The sequence below is a fragment of the Balaenoptera borealis genome (genome assembly GCF_965194805.1).
Source record: "Balaenoptera borealis genome assembly, chromosome: 6".
Classification (NCBI taxonomy): domain Eukaryota; kingdom Metazoa; phylum Chordata; class Mammalia; order Artiodactyla; family Balaenopteridae; genus Balaenoptera; species Balaenoptera borealis.
Genome location: NC_138863.1, coordinates 112642699 through 112665001, shown reverse-complemented (window position 1 = coordinate 112665001; position 22303 = coordinate 112642699). Strand labels below are relative to the sequence as shown.

The 22303-nt window shown below is 40.7% G+C and overlaps 2 protein-coding genes across 14 annotated transcripts in view; one reads left to right on the top strand and one right to left on the bottom strand.

Moving 5' to 3' along the window:
• Positions 1–22303, bottom strand: part of LOC309631461 (uncharacterized protein) — a 133608-nt gene that overhangs the window by 30063 nt on the left and 81242 nt on the right. Inside the window, exon 4 of one of the 9 annotated variants that reach the window (XR_014246259.1) lies at positions 4419–4600. The exons of the other annotated variants lie outside the window; for them this stretch is intronic. The gene's annotated coding sequence lies outside the window, so the exon portion shown is untranslated. The remainder of the gene's footprint in view (positions 1–4418; positions 4601–22303) is intronic. 9 annotated transcript variants of the gene reach the window in all.
• ACMSD (aminocarboxymuconate semialdehyde decarboxylase) overlaps positions 11234–22303 on the top strand; it is a 91509-nt gene continuing 80439 nt past the window's right edge. The window contains exon 1 of one of the 5 annotated variants that reach the window (XM_082397927.1): positions 11234–19501. In XM_082397927.1, coding sequence (XP_082254053.1) covers positions 19376–19501 — 126 coding nt within the window. In that variant the 5' untranslated portion in view covers positions 11234–19375. The remainder of the gene's footprint in view (positions 19502–22303) is intronic. The other 4 variants (XM_082397926.1, XM_082397925.1, XM_082397924.1 and 1 more) reach the window with 4 other exon arrangements.

Sequence of the window (22303 nt, the reverse complement as noted above, 5' to 3'; positions counted from 1 at the left end):
TACGATATTTGCTTTTCTCTTTCTGACTTACTTCACTCTGTATGACAGTCTCTAGATCCATCCACGTCTCAACAAATGACCCAATTTCGTTCCTTTTTATGGCTGAGTAATATTGCATTGCATATATGTACCACATCTTCTTTATCCATTCGTCTGTCGATGGGCATTTAGGTTGCTTCCATGACCTGGCTATTGTAAATAGTGCTGCAATGAACATTGGGGTGCATGTGTCTTTTTGAATTATGGTTTTCTCTGGGTATCTGCCCAGTACTGGGATTGCTGGGTCATATGGTAATTCTAGTTTTAGTTTTTTAAGGAACCTCCATACTGTTCTCCATAGTGGCATCTCCATCTGTTGGTATCATCTTTAATGTCTTTCAACAGTGTCTTATAGTTTTCTGCATACAGGTCTTTTGTCTCCCTAGGTAGGTTTATTCCTAGGTATTTTATTCTTTTTGTTGCAGTGGTAAATGGGAGTGTTTCCTTAATTTCTCTTTCAGATTTTTCATCATTAGTGTATAGGAATGCAAGCAATTTCTGTGCATTAATTTTGTACCCTGTAACTTTACCAAATTCATTGATTAGCTCTAGTAGTTTTCTGGTGGCATCTTTAGGATTCTCTATGTATAGTATGTCATCTACAAACAGTGACAGTTTTACTTCTGCATTTCCAATTTGTATTCCTTTTATTTCTTTTTCTTCTCTGATTGCCGTGGCTAGGACTTCCAAAACTGCTGAATAATAGTGGTGAGAGTGGACATCCTTGTCTTGTTCCTGATCTTAGAGGAAATGCTTTCAGTTGTTCACCATTGAGAATGATGTTTGCTGTGGGTTTGTCATATATGGCCTTTATTATGTGGAGGTAGGTTCCCTCTATGCCCACTTTCTGGAGAGTTTTTATCATAAATGGGTGTTGAATTTCATCAAAAGCTTTTTCTGCATCTATTAAGATGATCATATGGTTTTTACTCTTCAATTTGTTAATATGGTGTATCACATTGATTGATTTGTGTATAATGAAGAATCCTTGCATCCCTGGGATAAATCCCACTTGATCGTGGTGTATGATCCTTTTAATGTGTTGTTGGATTCTGTTTGCTAGTATTTTGTGGAGGATTTTTACATCTTTATTCATCAGTGATATTGGTCTGTAATTTTCTTTTTTTGTAGTATCTTTGCCTGGTTTTGGTATCTGGGTGATGGTGGCCTCAGAGAATGAGTTTGGGAGTGTTCCTTCCTCTGCAACTTTTGGAAGAGTTTGAGAAGGATGGGTGTTAGCTCTTCTCTAAATGTTTGATAGAATTCACCTGTGAAGCCATTTGGTCCTGGACTTTTGTTTGTTGGAAAATTTTTAGTCACAGTTTCAATTTCCTTACTTGTGATTGGTCTGTTCATATTTTCTATTTCTTCCTGGTTCAGTCTTGGAAGGTTATACCTTTCTAAGAATTTGTCCATTTCTTCCAGGTTGTCCCTTTTATTGGCATAGAGTTGCTTGTAGTAGTCTCTTAGGATGCTTTGTATTTCTGCGGTGTCTGTTGTAACTTCTTCTTTTTCATTTCTAATTTTATTGATTTGAGTCCTCTCCCTCTTTTTCTTGATGAGTCTGGCTAATGGTTTATCAATTTTGTTTATCTTCTCAAAGAACCATCTTTTAGTTTTATTTATCTTTGCTATAGTTTTCTTTGTTTCTATGTCAGTTATTTCTGCTCTGATCTTTATGATTTCTTTCCTTCTGCTAACTTTGGGTTTTGTTTGTTCTTCTTTCTCTAGTTCCTTTAGGTGTAACGTTAGATTGTTTATTTGAGATTTTTCTTGTTTCTTGAGGTAGGCTTGTATAGCTATAAACTTCCCTCTTAGAACTGCTTTTGCTGCATCCCATAGGTTTTGGGTCGTCGTGTTTTCATTGTCATTTGTCTCTAGGTATTTTTTGAATTCCTCAGTGATCTCTTGGTTATTTAGTAGTGTATTGTTTAGCCTCAATGTGTTTGTGTTTTTTACGTTTTTTTCCCTGTAATTCATTTCTAATCTCATAGCATTGTGGTCGGAAAAGATGCTTGATATGATTTCAATTTTCTTAAATTTACTGAGGCTTGATTTGTGACCCAAGATGTGATCTATCCTGGAGAATGTTCCGTGCGCACTTGAGTAGAAAGTATAATCTGCTGTTTTTGGATGGAATGTCCTATAAATATCAATTAAATCCATCTGGTCTATTGTGTCATTTAAAGCTTCTGTTTCCTTATTAATTTTCTGTTTGGATGATCTGTCCATTGGTGTAACTGAAGTGTTAAAGTCCCTCACTATTATTGTGTTATTGTCGATTTCCTCTTTTATAGTTGTTAGCAGTTGCCTTATATATTGAGGTGCTCTTACGTTGGGTGCATATATATTTATGATTGTTATATCTTCTTCTTGGATTGATCCCTTGATCATTATGTAGTGTCCTTCCTTGTCTCTTGTAACATTCTTTATTTTAAAGTCTATTTTATCTGATATGAGTATTGCTACTCCAGCTTTTTTTTGATTTCCATTTGCATGGAATATCTTTTTCCATCCCCTCACTTTCAGTCTGAATGTGTCCCTAGGTCTGAAGTGGGTCTCTTGTATACAGCATATAGATGGGTCTTGTTTTTGTATCCATTCAGCAAGTCTGTGTCTTTTGGTTGGAGCATTTAATCCATTCACGTTTAAGGTAATTATCAATATGTATGTTCCTGTTACCATTTTCTTAATTGTTTTGTGTTTGTTTTTGTAGGTCCTTTTCTTCTCTTGTGTTTCCCACTTAGAGCAGTGCCTTTAGCATTTGTTGTAGAGCTGGTTTGGTGGTACTGAATTCTGTTTGCTTTTGCTTGTCTGTAAAGCTCTTGATTTCTCCATCGAATCTGAATGAGATCCTTGCTGGGTAGAGTAATCTTGGTTGTAGCTTCTTCCCTTTCATCACTTTAAGTATATCATGCCACTCCCTTCTGGCTTGTAGAGTTTCTGCTGAGAAATCAGCTGTTAACCTTATGGGAGTTCCCTTGTATGTTATTTGTAGTTTTTCCCTTGTTGCTTTCAATAATTTTTCTTTGTCATTAATTTTTGCCAATTTGATTACTATGTGTCTCGGCGTGTTTCTCCTTGGGTTTATCCTGTATGGGACTCGCTGTGCTTCCTGGACTTGGGTGGCTATTTCCTTTCCCATGTTAGGGAAGTTTTCGACTATAATCTCTTCAAATATTTTCTCTGGTCCTTTCTCTCTCTCTTCTCCTTCTGGGACCCCTATAATGCGAATGTTGTTGCATTTAATGTTGTCCCAGAGGTCTCTTAGGCTGTCTTCATCTCTTTTCATTCTTTTTTCTTTATTCTGTTCTGTAGCAGTGAATTCCATCTTTCTGTCTTCCAGGTCACTTATCCATTCTTCTGCCTCAGTTATTCTGCTATTGATTCCTTCTAGTGTAGTTTTCATTTCAGTTATTGTATTGTTCATCTCTGTTTGTTTGTTCTTTAATTCTTCTAGGTCTCTGTTAAACATTTCTTGCATCTTCTCGATCTTTGCCTCCATTCTTTTTCCGAGGTCCTGGATCACCTTCACTATCATTATTCTGAATTCTTTTTCTGGAAGGTTGCCTATCTCCACTTCATTTAGTTGTTTTTCTGGGGTTTTATCTTGTTCCTTCATCTGGTACATAGCCCTCTGCCTTTTCATCTTGTCTATCTTTCTGTGAATGTGGTTTTTGTTACACAGGCTGCAGGATTGTAGGTCTTCTTGCTTCTGTTGTCTGCCCTCTGGTGGATGAGGCTATCTATGAGGCTTGTGCAAGTTTCCTGATGGGAGTGACTGGTGGTGGGTAGAGCTGGATGTTGCTGTGGTGGACAGAGCTCGGTAAAACTTTAATCCACTTGACTGCTGATGGGTGGGGCTGGGTTCCCTCCCTGTTGGTTGTTTGGCCTGAGGGGACCCAACACTTGAGCCAACCAGGCTCTTGGTGGGCCTAATGGCAAACTCTGGGAGGGCTCACGCCAAGGAGTACTTCCCAGAAGTTCTGCTGCCAGTGTCCTTGTCCTCACGGTGAGAAAAAGCCATCCCCCGCCTCTGCAGGAGACCCTCCAACACTAGCAGGTAGGTCTGGTTCAGTCTCCTATGGGGTCACTGTTCCTTCCCCTGGGTCCTGATGCACACACTACTCTGTGTGTGCCCTCCAAGAGTGGAGTCTTTGTTTCCCCCAATCCTGTAGTCAAATCCCACTAACCTTCAAAGTCTGATTCTCTAGGAATTCCTCCTCCCGTTGCCGGACCCCCAGGTTCGGAAGCCTGACATGGGGCTCAGAACCTTTACTCCAGTGGGTTCACGTCTGTGGTATAAGTGTTCTCCAGTTTGTGAGTTACCCACCCAGCAGTTATGGGATTTGATTTTACTGTGATTGTGCCCCTCCTACCATCTCATTGTGGCTTTTCCTTTGTCTTTGGATGTGTGGTATCTTTTTTGGTGAGTTCCAGTGTCTTCCCGTTGATGATTGTTCAGCAGGTAGTTGTGATTCCAGTGTTCTCGCAAGAGGGAGTGAGAGCACGTCCTTCTACTCCGCCATCTTGAACCAATCTCCCTCACTGTTTTTTAAATCTGTAAAATTAGATAGTCAAAGCAGTTTCATCAGTATTTGCTCCATGGAATTATATCAACAGGTTCTTCCTTCCTGCTCCAGGCCAAGATCTGAGTCCTGGCCTCTTGAGTTCTCCACATACCCTCCAGGTCTGTGTCTAACATTTACAGGGTCTTTGGCGAGGATATAAGTGGAGACCTATGTACCGCAATTATGAATATTTATAAGTACAAGCCAACCTAAGAAGCTGTCAGGTAGAATCTATTCTATCCAACCTACCTTTACGAATACTCCCTCAGAACCATGTGGAAGACCAAGTTTGAAGTTAAATTTCTTGGGTGCTTAGAAATTCTGTGCCCGATTGTGATATTGCAGAGAGTTCTGGTCCCCAGTCCATGAACCATTCTCTTTCTCTTCTTACCTCTAGGTCCCCTCATGGCCTCAAACTCCCAGCCCACATGTCCAAGCTCCATCTGCACACCTCCAAATAGCCACCCCTTGGCCATATTTTGGGCCTAGGGGCATGCATGCAGTGACACATTCTGGGCTCCTCAAGACTGAGGACAAGACCCACCCAGACCCGAGAAGCAGGCTCAGAGCCCTTGGGAATTCCAGGGCCATGTCTAAATGGTGAGAAGGAGGCCTACAGGTGGGCATTGTCCACTCGTCTCCGGGAGTCCTCACCCTGTGGGGAGGGCTGAGGCCAAAGGAGAGGCAGGAGCCCAAGTCCACTAAAGCATGGAGCCCAGAGAAGGGACCCTCTTTCTCAAGCCCAAAAGAACTATTGCCTGCCCCTAGAAGTGTTCACAGAAGCAAACCTAGGACATGGACAAAATTCAGAATGCAGGCCCAATCAGTCACTTACTGAACAGAAGAGAGCAGTAAGGAGAAAGAACCACAGGGTCCATGGTAAACCCATGTGTTAGACAAGCAAACAGTGGGGGGAAAGCAACTAAGCAGACCCCAAATTCCAGCACAGTGGGGATGTTTTGGACATGACTAGGCTCGAATTCAAAAGATGAGCAGTTGAGCAACAATGAAAATTTACCACTTTCTTTTTGGTTGTTAACGTTGTCAGAACATTTAAGCCCTGCATACACATTCTTCACCTTAGAAATCATTTACTCCTGGTATGAAAGTCCATGCCCAAGTTGTTTGGACTCTGTTAAGTAAAAGGAACCGAATGTCCCTCAGGTTCCTAAAGTAATGGGGGTTTGTCCCAAGGTTGTGATGGGACAGACTATTACCTTAAGTGGATCTCTAAACCTTCCCCCCTCCAACCACCACGCACGAGTCCCGCTGGCCTGCTTATGCTGGTCCCCACCCCTGTATTGCTAAATCAGATTTTGGGGATTTTGAAGTGCAGAATTGGGAGAAAAGGAAAAGAAAGAGAAAAACTAGAAATCCAAAGGCTGGGGCTGGGGCAGACTTGGGGCTTTATGTGGGAAAAGTGTACTTTAAAAATTTAATTGGGAGTTTGGGATTGACATGTGCACACCACAATATTTAAAACAGATAACCAACAAGGACCTACTGTATAGCACAGGGAACTCTGTTCATTACTCTGCAATAACCTAAATGGGAAAAGAATTTGAAAAAGAATAGATACATGTATATGTATAACTGAATCACTCTGCTGTACACCTGAAATTAACACATTGTTAATCTACTATGCTCCAATATAAAATGAAAATTTTTAAAAAATTGTAAGATGTTTTTATTTTGGTCTATATGTCCACTTCATGGTGTTTGAGATCTACAAGTTGGAGACCCAGATTACCTTGAAATTAATTTAATTGCTGGGACACGCTTTGTTGGTAGTGACTTGGTTATGTGATGAGATACCATGGGAGAAGGCTTTACAAGCTTACAGGTGTATGTGGGAATAAGGATGTGAGAATCTCACAGGGATGTGTGAACACCTATATTAACACATCCATGGTGATCAGAACATAATGCAACAGCTTTAGAGGTGGTTCAGGATCAAAAGCAGCTTCAACAACTGTCATCAACCATTATATAGGGTTTCCCTGGTGGTGCAGTGGTTAAGAATCCGCCTGCCAATGCGGGGGACAAGGGTTCGAGCCCTGGTCTGGGAAGACCCCACATGCCGCGGAGCAACTAAGCCCGTGTGCCACAACTTCTGAGCCTGCGCTCTAGAGCCTGCGAGCCACAACTACTGAGCCCGCGTGCCACAACTACTGAAACCTGTGCACCTAGAGCCTGTGCTCCACAACAAGAGAAGCCACCACAATGAGAAGCCCGCGCACCGCAACAAAGAGTAGACCCCACTCGCCACAACTAGAGAAAACCTGCATGCAGCAACGAAGACCCAATGCAGTCAAAAATAAATTAAAAAAAAAAAACACCATTATATAACTCTGTATATCCATGCCTTGTCTTTAATCACCCGTGCCTCTACCATCCAACCAGCCAGGGTTTTCCTCAATCCCTGGCTCCGATGGTCTCATGCCCTCTGTGTGCTGGTCTCTTTCTGTGTGTCTTTTTTAGTTCCAGCTGCTGGTTGATCACTAGGGCAGTTTGCAAAGCTTCTAGTTCTCTCTCTTTCTAAACAAATAAGATTGTGTTTACCTGCTCCACTAGAAGTTATGTGGGGCCATATGATTTTCTTTGGTCAGTGCAGTTGAGTAGAAGTGACACATGTCACTTCCAGGGGAGACTTTAAGAGCCCGGGTGTGCTTCACCACGCACTCCCTGTGTCTTCTGCTGTGGTGGCCAGGATGTTCCAGACAGTGGCTGCTCCATCCATCAGTCTGGGTCTCGGAGTGAAGAAGCTGACATTGACATTGGAAGCTGAGCACCCAGACAACCCACAACAAACACGTGGCCCAAACAAGAAATAAACCTTTGTTTCCTTCAACCACTGAGATCCAGGGCTTGTTTGTTACTGCAGCAGAAGCTAACCCAATAATTCTCAGAGTGTGTTCCTGGAATCAAAATCAGCAGTATCACCCAGAAATTTGTTAGAAATGCAAATTCTTGGGTTCCAGCCCAGACCTACTGAATCAGAAACTCTGAAGTGAGGACCAGCCATCTGTGTTTTAATAAGTCCTGCAAATTATTCTAATGCTCACTGAAGTTTGAGCACCACTGACATAACCTATCCCGATTGATTCTGCTTCCACTCTCAAACATCTGGTGCTCTGTATCCAGAAATAAAATGCACACAGAGAGAATCTGTCTGGTCTAGTTCAATCATCATCACCCTACTGGGCAGAACTCTTGTACCGCAGTACCTTATAGGCCACTGTACAGACTATAAACTGATTGTCTTGGGCTGTGTGTCTCCCTCATGTTCAGTCAGCCCTGTCACCAGGGCACATAGTTTGGAGGGGGGCAGAAAGGGTCACTGACACAGAGCATGGCTACACCTCCCTGTATAACCACCAAGAATTGCTCACTCAGCATCAGTCAAGGTTATGGTAGTTCAGAGAGGCTATAGATGCAGTGTAAATGTTCTCCTCAATAAATTATAACAAATATAGAACATAGGACAACAAAATAGAAGACTTCAAAGAAGCTGTGATGGGTTCTACTAACCTGTCTTAACAATCATTTCCCATTCTCTTCTTTCCTGTTTTAGTTTGCCTTCTGCCAACCTCAGCTTCCAGAGCTTTGCCGCTTGAACATTTTAAGGTTTAGCACAGTGTTTCTGAATCTTGGTGCACATTAGAATCACCTGAGGAACTTTTTAAAACTACCAGACCTTTTAATTCTGAATCTGGTTTGGGGATGGGGGAGGGAGGGTGTGTGTATGCCAGATTCAGCAAGTAAAAAATACAGGATGCATAGTTAAATTTGAATTTCAGATAAATAATGAATTTTTTAGTATAAGTATGCCCCATGCAATATTTGAGAAATACTTATACTAAAAATATTATTCACTGTTTATAAATTCAAATTTAATTAGGCCTCCCTGGACAGGGCAAGCAGGGACAGGGGCAAGGGTTGCGGGGAGGTGGGTCAATATTTTTAACGTTCCCCTAGTGATTACCACTTGGGGGTTAAGACTGAGAGTCTCTAGTCTTTCCCAATCCATCCTCAACCCCACGGGATAAAAGTTATTCTTTTCTATCATCAGAGCTCCGAGTACGTCTAGAGTGGAATTCATTCTTTTCTAAACGCACTTCAGGTGATGGATTTCACATGCATTCATTTCTGCTTCTCCCCCCCATAGCACTGTAAAAGCGTGCAACGACTGACAGCCCTAGCATTGTCATTATGAGTGAATAACACATAATCCCCCATTACGTAAATGCCTACCACCTCATTTCCGAATTAGGCATCAATTATGGCAATTGTGAATGAAGAGACTTAGAGAGGAGAGCTGATCTCTGATTCAAAGTCACAGAGAAAAAAATATGAATAAAATTCAAGTGTACCACTAGTTTTTAGGGTGACACTCATAAATCTAATTTAGTGTGAGACAATCATTTTTCCTGAGTTCCACTAGGCATAGTTCTCCATGATTGTAGAATCTTATTAGGTTACTCTGATCTGGCAAAAGCTAATGCAATCAGAAGAGATCCTGAATTGAATCTTAATTCTTGGTTTCTGCAGTAGATTTAAAAAATGGTTCAGGGGGCAACTGGAGTAGAATATACATCACTGTGGGATTATTGACAAATAGGTAAGGTAAATCATGCCTAGGTTATCAGATGAGATGAGAGCGTTGATAAAACTGCTTAGAAGAATTTCCTGGTGGTCCAGTGGTTAGGACTCACTGCAGGGGGCACGGGTTCAACCCCTGGTCGGGGAACGAAGATCCCACATGCTGCAAGGCACAGCCAAAAAAAAAACTGCTTAGAGAAGACAAACCATTGTGATTCATGGTCAAAAATGACATTAGGTATGGTGACTTTTGAGAACACTGACAATGCAACACATCATAAATTCCTTTAAAATATATTTTTATAAACATTTCCAATGATCAGAGTATTGTAACTTCATTATGAAATATTTTGAAAATACAGAGATTAAAAAAATAATTCAGACTCTCACTACTCTAATAGAACCACTGTGTGCATTTATAGCTGCATTTTGTCCTAGACTAAAAATTCCTTTGTGTGTTTTCAAGTGGTTTTCCATTAAACATTCTTAAAGTCCAACTACACTGTAGCCCTGATGTTGCTGTTCATCACCTAGCAAGCAACTCAAATGCCATTGTAAAGCTGTTCCTTTCTTTCCTTTCTTCCTTTTCTTTTTAAACTTCTAACACTGACTCAGTAGATTACCTCACTTCCCACCTCAGAAAGACCATAGGTATTAGCCCTTGATGGTTGAGGTTTCATCTGACACATCATGGCCCCATGTATCACTTCATCTCTCCCTTCACTCTCAAAAAGACAGGTGATCGCTCCTCTCCAAAGCTAACCCTCTACCTATACTCTGGTCTTCATCACTTCCTGTCCCCCCTGAGCTAACCCTCCACCTAAACTTTGGTCTCCACTGCTCCAGGCTTCCTCAGGTGGCTCACATCCGTTGATAATATGGTCTATATATCGTGGAATTATCAACCCCAACTTCCACCCCAAAACTTCCCTGCCCATATAATAACACCTGTAATTCCAAGTGGAGCTTGCAAAAATTTCCAGTGTGCCATTGTATAAATGCATGCAAAATGTAAGTTTCTCTACCTTTCTATAATCTCTCTCAACTGTTAATACAAATCCTTATGTCATCAGATGGCAGAAACTTAATCACAGTTATTTCAGGTTTTCCCTTACCCACACATTTTCCTTGAGGTTTTGTCTGAATTCTGGAGGGCTTATGTGTTGACAGTAATATGAAAAACAATGACTAACCCTTATATACTGCTTACATTATGCTAGGCATAATTTTATATGCCTTCCATGTCTTATCTCATTTGATCCTTAAAACAGACTAAGGTAGGTTTTGGGTTTTTGTTTTTTTTTTGTTTTTTTCTTATGGCCAAGCCCAGGCAGTGGGTTCTTAGTTCCCCAAGCTGGGATCGAACCCAGACCCCATGAGTGAAAGTGCAGAGTCCTAACCACTGAACCGCCAGGGAATTCCCCCAAGGTAGGTTTTATTATTCCCCTATTTTACATATGGGGAGATGAGTACATAGAGAAGTAAGTAATTTGCTCAGGGAAATAAAGTCCATAAATTTATGCTATAGTCTGTGCTCTAAACCATTACCCCAGACCCTCCTTACTCTCTTGTGGAGCCCAAGGCACTAGCAGGCAGAGGTGGCATTACCAAACTGAACTTGGGTCTGCTCACCTGCCATGCAGCAAAGCCAATCTACTGACACTGGGTTGTGGTAAAGGAAAGTACAGCATTTATTTTAGGGCACCAAGCAAGGAGAATGGGCAGCTAATGCTCAAAAGACCTGAACTCCCTGATGGCTTTCAGGGAAGAGTTTTTAAAGGCAAAATTAGGGGCAAGAGTTGACTTTCTTCTGATTGGTTGGTGGTGAGGTAACAGGGTGATGTTTTAATCATCAACTTTCTGGTTCCAACCAGTATGGGTTCTATGTGTTTGTGGTCAGCATGTAATCACCATCCACCACTTGGGTGGGGGTCATAGTTCCTGTATAACAACTCAAGATATACATCAAATTGTTATGTATATCCCTTGAGAAGGAACTAGGACTCGGTTTTATTGATGAACTATTGTTTAATCTATCATTACTTTTCTTGCTTGACTGCCTTACCTTTGTTTCTGCCTTCCCTCACTTCCCTAACTAGTAACTGCTTGAGTCTGCTCTTTGGAACTCAGCGAAGTCCTAGGAAACTAAAGTCGTTTTCTACAAACAAGAAAAAGGGGGCACCAAGGGGCTTTTGTAACTGAGAGCGGACCACAGGGTCCTACTCGGTTTCAGTCTCCCCTTTTCTTTGATACTCTTCAGTCCGGAGGGGAACAGGGGCAGGACAAGCAGGGGAATAAAGTTCTGGATAGAGAGATTAATCATAAACTCAGCAGGGGAACTCGGTTTCAGTGGTATCTGGTTTCAGTTACTGTCCATGCTGGTGTATATTGAAATATCTTCCTTCCATCATCAACACACACAGGTGCCTGCTGACTCATCCCTCACCCCAAGGCCCCCTCATGACTGGCTTGCCTACCTACCATAATGGAAAAGAATATTTAAAAGAAGAATGTTTATATATTTACATACACATATATAAAACCGAATCACTTTGTTGTACAGCAGAAATTAACACAACTTTGTAAATCAACTCTACTTCAATGTGAAAAAACCCTCAAAATCCAAGAGCTGGTTTCTGTTTTTACCCTTGAACACCTAATTTTCCAAATATAAAAAATGCCAGAGACTTCACAGAAATACTGGGAATGACACCTGTTGCTGCATGATATTGAATAAAAGCTGAAACCCTTCACATAACAATTCCACGTGAGGCTTAGATAGAAATGTTCCAGAAAAATACATTTTATCCACCTATTCGTGTGTATTTACTAATTGATGAATTAGTTCATCAAATATTTATGAAACATTTATAATTTTAAGGAATTAGTTCACATGATTGTGGAGGCTGGCAAATCCAAAATCTGCAAAGTAGGCCAACAGGTTAGAGACCCAGGGAAGAGTTGGTGCTTCAGTTCAAGTTTGAAGGCCATCCGCTGGTGGAATTTCTTCCTCATCCAGGGCCATCACTCTTTTTATATTAAGGCCTTCGAATGGTTAGAAGTGCCCACCCACATTACAGAGGGTAAACTGCTTTACTCAAAGACTACTGATTCAAATGTTAATTCCATCCAAAAACCTTATAAAACTTTTACAGAAACATCTAAAATAGTGTTCAACCAAATATCTGGGCACTGTGGCCAACTTGATACATAAAATTAATCATCACAAGTACCTACTCATTTGCTTTTCACTGGGGTTTTAACAGACAAGACAAACATGGTTCCTGGCCCTTTGGTATTTTCTCAAAAATTCATTAATTCAACAGTTCCCCAATGTAGACAAATTCAAACTCAAGTGCAAAAGACTAAAACCAGCTCCTCTTCAAATAGCAAGTATTGATAAGGAAGAAAAATAGGTAAAGAGGTCTCTGGGTGCCAAAAGCTAGAGGCTGGGTAAAAGATAGCAGAAAGGGATTCTGTTATCTTTGAAGATGAACTTGAAATCATTCACAGCTTTTTCAGGGTCATTCCTACTCACTCATTCCTTCAACTAAGTCTTCCAAGAGTGGGTAGTCCCCCTTTACCATTTGGGGATGGGAGTAGTCAGGAGAGGCTTATAGAGGAGTGATGTTTAAGCCAAAAATGTTCAGTGATGGATAGGTGTAAATTTGCTAGAAAGAAGGACAGGGAAAGGTCATTCCAGACCTCAGAGGTCAAAGAAGCCATAAATAAAGACAAAAAGGGAAATGCATTCCCTTTGGGGAGAAATAAGGCATTCCGTGTGGCTGGGGCACAGAGCACGGGCACAGAAGAGCTAGAAAAGGACATATGGGGCCTTGTTTCCCATGCATGCTTATACTTAGCAGTGAGAAACCATGAAAAGCATTAAGCTGGAAGGAGATGTGATCATTTTGCATTTCAGAGCAGTCACAGTGGCCAAGACTCCTGGGGATGGATTACAGTGGGCCAAGACTGGAGTCAGAGACCATGAGTGGGCGATTCAACAATCCTGGAGAGACATGATGAGGGCCTAAAAGTGAGACTAGAGAGGAGGGAACTGGGTTGGGAGACGCAATAGGGCTAGAATTAAAAAAACCTGATGCTTTATTGATCGTGAGGAAGGGAAGGAGAGAGGCAGAGAGGGAGAAGTTTGCTTTGGATAGAGTGTCATTCACTGATAGAGAAAACACAAGAAGAGGAGCGGGTACTGGAGGAAAGAAGAATTCCAATTTGGAATGGGAGCCTCCAGGAGAGGTCCCTTCTACCAGTGGAGCTGCCTACCTTCAAGTGGATCACAGGTCTGGACAAGAAGAAATACAATCATGGTGACCACTGCAGAGGGGATGTCCCAATCACACAGTCCTGCGTCACCTAAACCCAGGGTTCTTACATAATCCACCATCAGACTTCCCGCCAGTCTGCGTATGGAGGACTAAGAACTAAGTGGATTATGTGTCATCATCTAATTCATTGCTGATAGTTTTTATTATTCAAGTTAATACGTAGAACAACTCTATGAAATCAGCTCTATTATCATCCCTATTTTACAGAGCGACGAAGTAACTTTCCCAATGCCATCCGACTAATAATCAGTAGAGTCAGGAGCTGAACCTTGGTATTTGAGCTGATTCATAGCCATCAGATTGGGGCCAGGAGAAAGGAGCTACTCAAGACTTGGTCTAAACCATATTTTATTTTTAAACCACTACTGAGTAATTTAAGGATCTTTTGCCTTTTTCCACAAAGGAATGCCAGTATAAAGCTCATCTGTTTTATAACTCATTTTCTTAAATGTGGAGATGAGATCTTATACAATTTTCCTTTTTGCTGTCACTTTCCTTAGTGTTATGGTAGGAACTGAAAGAGTATTATCTTTTGCTCATGAGGACACTGTGACCTTCTGCACATTTAGCCAAAAACTTTGCCTGTCTTTATAAGCAGAAGTAAAAGCATTGTTCTCTTCTTCTGTAACACATACACTGAAGACACAGGACTCACTGGATACAGTTGCATGTGCAACATTTTAAATCTCCTACTTTCCTTTCAATACTGCTTGGTGAAGGTAGTCTTTCTGCTTCCTCTGGATGAGAACCTAGACAGTCTCCATGACATTTCCACTCCCTTCTAGGTAATAAAACTTCCTAAAGTCACTTTAAATTGCAAACCCATCCATAGGTAAAAAAGTGAAAATGTCTAGTACAATACGTTAATAATCTCTTCAATCCTCATTGAAAGGTACGATTTCTCTTCCTAAAGGTGGGCACATGGTCCTTTCTTCTCCTTCCCCAACTGGCATTTCTGCTTCTCCTTAAGATTGATCTCTTTGATTGGCAGAGTCGAAGCAAGGAGAGAGATTAAATGTTAGGGTTATAGGCAAATTGTTACCTGACCGACCATGTAGTAAAATGGCTTACAGCTCTGTGGGCAGGCTGGGGCTTAAAAGGATCTCTTTCTCTTGTGCAATGGTTTTGACATTCTCTGGTGGTTCCCTAGCACTGGGGCCCTCCTCTGGAGCTCCCTGCAGATAATTTTTATTTGACTGACCTATCAATAATTGAGAGACCTATGTTGAAAGATTTGTCAAATATGTATGTGCGTGTGTGCATTTTATATTTTGAGGCCATTTGGTATACCAATTTAGAATTACTATGGCTTTGTAGTCAGTTGAACCTTTTATTATTATATAGTGGTCCTCTTTTGCTCTAATAATGCTTTTTGTTTTATAGTCTCTTTTATTTGAATTACCCTGTTTATGATAAACAGCTATCATAGCCTTCCTTTGGTTAGGATTTGCTTCTTTTAATTCCTCTTACCTTTTTACTTTCAAACTTTCTGTATACTTATAGTTTAAACACATTTCCTATAAACAACACATGGTTGGATGTTGTTATTTCTGCCATTTCATTTTGTGCTATTTGCCTATCTTTTCTATGTTTCTTTTTTCCTTTATTGCCTTCCTCTGAATTGATTTTTTTGTTGGTTTTTTTTTTGGTATTTTTTTGCTGCGTTGGGTCTTCGTTGCTGTGCACGGGCTTTCTCTAGTTGTGGCGAGTGGGGGCTACTCTTCGTTGTGGTACGTGGGCTTCTCATTGCGGTGGCTTCTCTTGTTATGGAGCATGAGCTCTAGGCGTGCGGGCTTCAGTAGTTGCAGCGCGTGGGCTCAGTAGTTGCGACGTGCATGCTCTAGGGCACGCGGGCTTCAGCAGTTGTGGCGCACAGGCTCAACAGTTGTGGCTCGTGGGCTTAGTTGCTCCGCGGCATGTGGGATCTTCCCGGACCAGGGATCGAACCCATGTCCCCTGCATTGGCAGGCGGATTCTTAACCACTGCGCCACCAGGGTAGTCCCTGAATTGATATTTTTTTTCTTTATTCCATCTTCCACTTAACTGGATTGTAAGTTACATACTCTATATGTAATCTTTTAGTAGTTACTTTGGAAATTTTTACCATGCCTAATTGTGGTAGGCTGAATAATGCCCCTATTCAAAGACCCCCAGAACCTGTGAAAATGCCACCTTACATGGAAAAAGCACTTTGAAAATGTGATTATATTAAAGCTCCTGGGATGCGGAAATTATCCTGGGTTATCTGGGTGGGCCCATTGTGATTACATGAGTCCTTAGAAGAGGGAGATGGGAGGGTTAGAGTCAAAAAAGGGTGATGTGATGGCAGAAGCAGAGAAAAGGACTATGAGATGCTAACTGCCCGCTTTGAAGATGGAGGATGGGGTCATGAGCCAAGGATGCACACCGTATCTAGAAGCTAGAAAAGGCAAGGAAACCAATTCTGTTCTAGAGCCTTCCTTAGGAACACAGCCCTGCTGACCCATTTTAGACTTATGACTTCCAGAACTACAAGTGAATAAATTTGTGTTGGTTTAAACCACTAAGATTTGTGACAGCAGCAGTTGGAAAGTAGTGCAGATTTTGGCACCTGAAAGTGGGGTGCTACTGTAAGAAACACATAAAAATATGAAAGTGGCTTTGGAATTGGGCAGTGGGCAGAGGTTAGAAGAACTTTGAGGTGCATGATAGAAAAATCCTAGATTTCCTTGAACAGGCAGTCAGTAGATATACAGATGTTAAAGATTCTGCCAGTGAAAGCTCAAAGGAAATTAAGGAGCATGGTAGAGAAAGCCTATATTGTCTTAGAGAATACCTAAATCATCATAAATAGATCATTGGTAGAAATATGGATGTTAAAGGCACTAATGGTGAGGGCTCAGAAGGAAATGAGGGACATTCTAGAAAGTGGAGGAAAGGGGATCCTTGTTATACAGTGATGGAAAACGTAGCTCAATTGTGTGTCCTGCAGTTGTGTGGAAATCAGAGCATATAAGTGATGAAATTGGATATTTAGCTGAGGAGATTTCTAAGCAAAATGTTAAAGGTTCATCCTGGTTCTTTCTTGCTCTTTATAGTCAAATGCAAGAGGAAAAAGATCGAAAAACTGGTAAGAGAAAAGGAACCAGGACTTGATGATTTAGGAAATTCTCAGCTTATCAAGATTGCAAAAGATGTTAAAATTAGGAGATTCACTGTTAGGAGGGCATGCTTTGGAGAGAAAAACCAAGAATATAACTGGACAGGGCTTCCCTGGTGGCACAGTGGTTAAGAATCCGCCTGCCAATGCCAGGGACACGGGTTCGAGCCCTGGTCCAGGAAGATCCCACATGCCGTGGAGCAACTAAGCCCGTGCGCCACAAATACTGAGCCTGTGCCTTAGAGCCTGCACGCCACAACTACTGAAGCCCGCATGTCACAACTACTGAAGCCTGCGGTGCCTAGAGCCCGTGCTCTGCAACAAGAGAAGCCACAGCAATGAGAAGCCCTTGGCGTACCACAACGAAGAGTAGCCCCTGCTCGCTGCAACTAAAGAAAGCCCGCGCACAGCAACAAAGACCCAGCTCAGACAAAAATAAATAAATAAATAAATAAATTCATTTAAAAAAAAAAAAAAGAATATAGCTGGACAATCTTTTGCTAGTGCCTTAACTCTGTAAAATAGGCATCATCATCATCATCACTATTATTATTATTATTAAAAATATTATTTAAATGTACTTATAAGATTACCAGTTTCTTTACTCCCCACTCATTTTACATTTCAGACAATTTTTTCCTGGGGTCATTTTTCCTCCTTTCTGGAGTATATCATTAGAAATTCCTTAAGTGAGTTCTGTTGGTAGGAAACTCAGTTTTTATCTGAAAATTTCTTTACTCTTTCTTCACTGTTAAAATAAAATTTTACAAGGTATACAGTTTCAGGTTGACTATTAGCTTTTTGAACATATTATTCTATTGTCCTATGGCTACCATCATTGCTGTAAGAAGTTGGCTGTCAGTCTAATTGCTGAGTTTTGAAGGCATTCTCTTTTCCTCTCTAGCAGTTTATAAGATCTTTATTATTGGTGTTCTGTAGTTTCACTGGAAAGTTTCTAGAAAGGGAGTTCTTTTTCTTAATCCTTCTAGATATAGGTTTTGATTCCTAGCTATTATCTCTTGGAATATCTCTCCTCCAACTTCTCTCTCCTCTTTTAGCACTCCAATTAGACTCCTTTTAGACTTTCTTAATCTACCCTTTGTACTTTGTGACACCCTTATATACTCTTACATACGCTCAATCCCCTCACATCTCCATGCAAGTGTCTCTTCCAATTCATTAATGAAGGAGTCTCAACTTCATACAAGCCTATGGTATGATCTCCCACTTCCCTCTAGGATATTAATTTTCAAAGCTCTGGGGTTCTGAATCCACATTACCTGGGTTCAAATTCTGGCTTATTTACTTACACACTCACTATTGTGTGACTATGGACAAGTTACCTAACTACTCTGTGCTTCAGTTTCCTCTCCTATCAAATGAATATTGGTAATAGTTCCTCTTATAGGAATGTTATCAAGAATAAATGAATTGATTTGAGTAAAATGCTTGGAACAGTGCCTAGCCCATAGAAAGTGCTTTAAAACTGCTTACACTTACTCTGAGTATTGGCATGTGCCTCCATGTTATTTTAAGGCTCATTCATTTGCTTAAGCTCATTGAACTTTTTACAAAAATGATCTTGAGGATTTCCTGTATTTTCTTTCAAGCTGAGCAAGCATTTAAACATATGTTTGTTATAATTTATCCAGAATCTAGTTGAAAAGAATGTTTGTTAAAATTTATCCAGATTCTAGTTGAATAGCCTAGTAGGAAGGCTGTTTTTTTTTAAACTACCTAGTCCCTTCATTGTGGAGACTGAGCTGACGGAAGCATTCCAAAGCAGGTTCAAGGTTTTGCCAGTGTCCTTCGGTCCCCTGAACATTTTAAGCTTTCCAGGAATAGGAAAGGACAAACACAGAACAATAAAGGGCTGCTTTGCTCCAGGCTCTCTTTGGAAGCTTGACCATAAGCCTCCCTTTATGCTCCAGTGATAGCCCTCCCCAAACTGCTCTGACAACCCTCTACTTCTCCCTACACTTACACTCTGTACAAATACCTATAACAATGTACGTATCATTTAATCTCTCATTCAACCTTATATTCTCAGCACATAGTAGTTCTCAATAAAAGTTTGTCAAATGCATGAATGAACAAATGAAAGAAAAGGCAATGGAGGAAATAACATATACCAAGTATGGGCTCTTTCTATGATTTAAAAGTAAAGATGAAACTTCCTCCACACGTTTCAACATGCTAGATTTTCATGAACAAGCCAATTGCTAAGTACTGTTTAAAGACCTAGAGGTAACTACCATACAAAAAGCAAAAGCATTACAATTGGTTTCTTCTGGGGAATGAAACCAAGAATAAGAACAGATGAGTCAGGGATCTATTATTTTCTTTAAAAGTCTTCTGATATTTGATTTTTAACTATGTATATCTTGATAAAAATTAAAATATTCAAAAACAAAGATTAGTCCATTTTTGACCTGCTGTAACTCAAAAGCAGCCTGCAGTACATTTGACCTCACGGGGTTTAGTACAGTTTTTTGTTTTTTTTTTTTAATTTGTGCCTGGAGTCCTGATTACCAAAGAGTTGTTGACCCAAAGCCAAGTCGACCGATAAACAGAACTGTGGACTTTAAGAAGGCAGCTCCAATGGATCTATACCGGCTGAGCAGGCATACTGAGTGGTGCCTGAAGGCAGCCGTAAGGATGAAGTAAATCAATTAACTCCATGGTTTTCATGAAGACCTCTTATATCAAAACTTCTTTCTTTACATGCGTCTCCTCTGATCCCGTGGAGATGAAAATTGACATCCACAGTCATATTCTACCAAAAGAATGGCCAGATCTAAAGAAGGTAATGGTGATTAATTTGCTGAATTATTTCTAGAACTTCTCCAGCATTTCTCAATGCCTCTACTATAGAATGATGTCTTCTTTGGGGAATTAGATGTTAAGTTTCTCTGCTTTAGGAGTGATTTTAAGTTATTTGGTAGCTCTGATTTCCTAGTTTTTTAAAATGACTTCATATTTATTTTGAAAGAACATTGATAAAAAGAAGTAAGTGTTCTCTCAAAATCCCTTTTCCCCTCAAATGAAGCACACTTTAAAACTTCTGGACAATATAAGTCAAGCAGTTTTACTTCCATTTAAGTCACATATTCAGCTGCTGGGGCGATAGGTGACAATTACAGTTTCAAGTAAGAGACTATTAAAAAACAGAATGTGATAGGTTCTCATTACTTCTAAAACATATCTCCTTTCTAAAATGTTTAAAATAAGTTTTAGAAGCACTAAATGATAGCTCTGTGGAATTTTTTTTTAGTCTATTTTAAGACACTGTCTGAAACCATTCCTTTTTGATGTTCTTTAAGCTGTAAATCCTTGTTATGAAGTACAGAGTTGGAACATCAAAAAAAAAAAAAGAACTAGAGGAAATGACATGAAACGTTTGCACTATGAATGTCTCTCAAGACTCTTCACTGTGTTTCTCGAAAGATGGAAATTTCCTTTTGTCATTAAGAACTTTTAAATGAATACTAAAACAGGAAGGTGGGGAAAATGAAAGAAATTTAAAATCGGTTTGAGTTTTGTTCGGGCTAAGTATCAGATTTTACCCAGTCTTCAGTCTTCTCTAGTACTTATACACTACTCATAGTGTTTCATCTTTTTTTTTTTTTTTTTTTTACAAGAATTAGTACTGGGAAACTAGAGGTTGGACAACAGATTCTGCAGTCACTTCTCTTTTTTTTTTTAACTTTTGGGTTTATTTATTTATTTATTTATGGCTGTGTTGGGTCTTCGTTTCTGTGCGAGGGCTTTCTCTAGTTGCGGCAAGTAGGGGCCACTCTTCATCGCGGTGCGCGGGCCTCTCACTATCGCGGCCTCTCTTGTTGCAGAGCACAGGCTCCAGACACGCAGGCTCAGTAATTGTGGCTCACGGGCCCAGCCGCTCCGCTGCATGTGGGATCCTCCCAGACCAGGGCTCGAACCCGTGTTCCCTGCATTAGCAGGCAGATTCTCAACCACTGCGCCACCAGGGAAGCCCGTGTTTCATCTTTTTTATCCCAAGTGAGGAAAAATGAATGAACCCAAACTCTAATTAAAATGTGGTTCACTGTTTCATTGTGCAGGTAGATGAAACGATTTTCTTCTCATAGTTGTCTCTTGGAAGAATGGTCATCTTAAGTGTTTCTTTGTCCACTGGTATTTTAGGTAAGATGGCCAGTGGACATTGTAGATCAGAAAATACAAGTGATGCTAAACCATCTTTGAAAGGTTTTCCTATTATAGTTCATGGTAAGAACTAACCCTATCAAACTAACCCCTCCAAAAGGAGCCTAAGTGCCTACATGGGAACTTGCTGTTCTGAATGCTGTCATCCTCATCATATTTTATTAAAGTGTAGACACCACTTCACAATGCTAGTGATGAATACCCAAAACATTCTACCTAGTATCCTGTGCCATAACCCTACCTCCCAAGCCTGCCTCCACTTTGATCTGAGAACTGGTCACCAAGAGCTGACAATTTCTAGCCGCCCCACCTAATGCAGGGCCCTGAAGGCACTGTTAAAACTGCTCCAAAAAAAAAAAAAAAAAAACTGCTCCAGAAGCTCTGGGATGCAGAGCATGGGGAGGCTATAGCCACAGCTGTGTGCCCTGGAGATTCCCCATGCGCAAATTTTGCTGGCTTTTTATGTTATGTCTTCTTATCGTCTAGTTATGCCTACTTATCTTCTAGTTATGCCTTCCTATCTTCTAGTTATGCCTCCTATCTTCTAGTTATGCCCTCCTATCTTCTAATTATTCCTGAAAAGAGGGGAGGGGCATTTTGTACCCATAAACCAGGCTTTTATCAAGCAGTCTCACACCCTGCAAGCAGATAACTGATATACTTTTTAAAAAAAATTTTATTGAAGTATAGTTGATTTACAATGTTGTGCTAATTTCTTCTGTACAGCAAAGTGACTCAGTTATATGTATATAACTGAGTATATATATATAATATATATATATTCTTTTTCATATTCTTTTCCATTATGGTTTGTCACAGGATATTGAATATAGTTCCCTGTGCTATACAGTAGGACCTTGTTGTTTATCCACCCTATATATAATAGTTCACCTCTGCTAATCCCATACTCCCAATCCTTCCCTTCCCTACCTCCCCTCCCCCTTGGCAACCACAAGCCTGTTCTCTATGTCTGTGAATCTGTTTTTGTTTCGATAACTGATATACTTGATGCTGCTGCTGCTGCTGATGGTAGTAATAATAATCATAATACTCTTACACTTCCAGAGAGCAATATATACGTGTAATTTGATTCACATAAAATCTTGTGAGTTTCAGATAGGATTTCTATCATTAGCCCTGCTGGACAAATGAGGCCCCTGAGACTCATAAATGAGCCTAGAATCCCAGAGCTTTGTGGAGCTATGGTGGCCCCTCCATAGCTCTACACCCACACCTACCTTCCGAGAGCTGCCCAGGAGCACATCATGGGAGGGATATCCCTGCTTCCCTCTGCTAGACACCAGCCCGTTCCCCAACTCTCCACACTCACATAAACCCAATGAGGGCTTCCTCACAGCAGGTCAAGCAATGTGGTCTGCTATGCGCTGGAAGTTTCCGTTGGACTTCAGGCAAGTCAGTGATG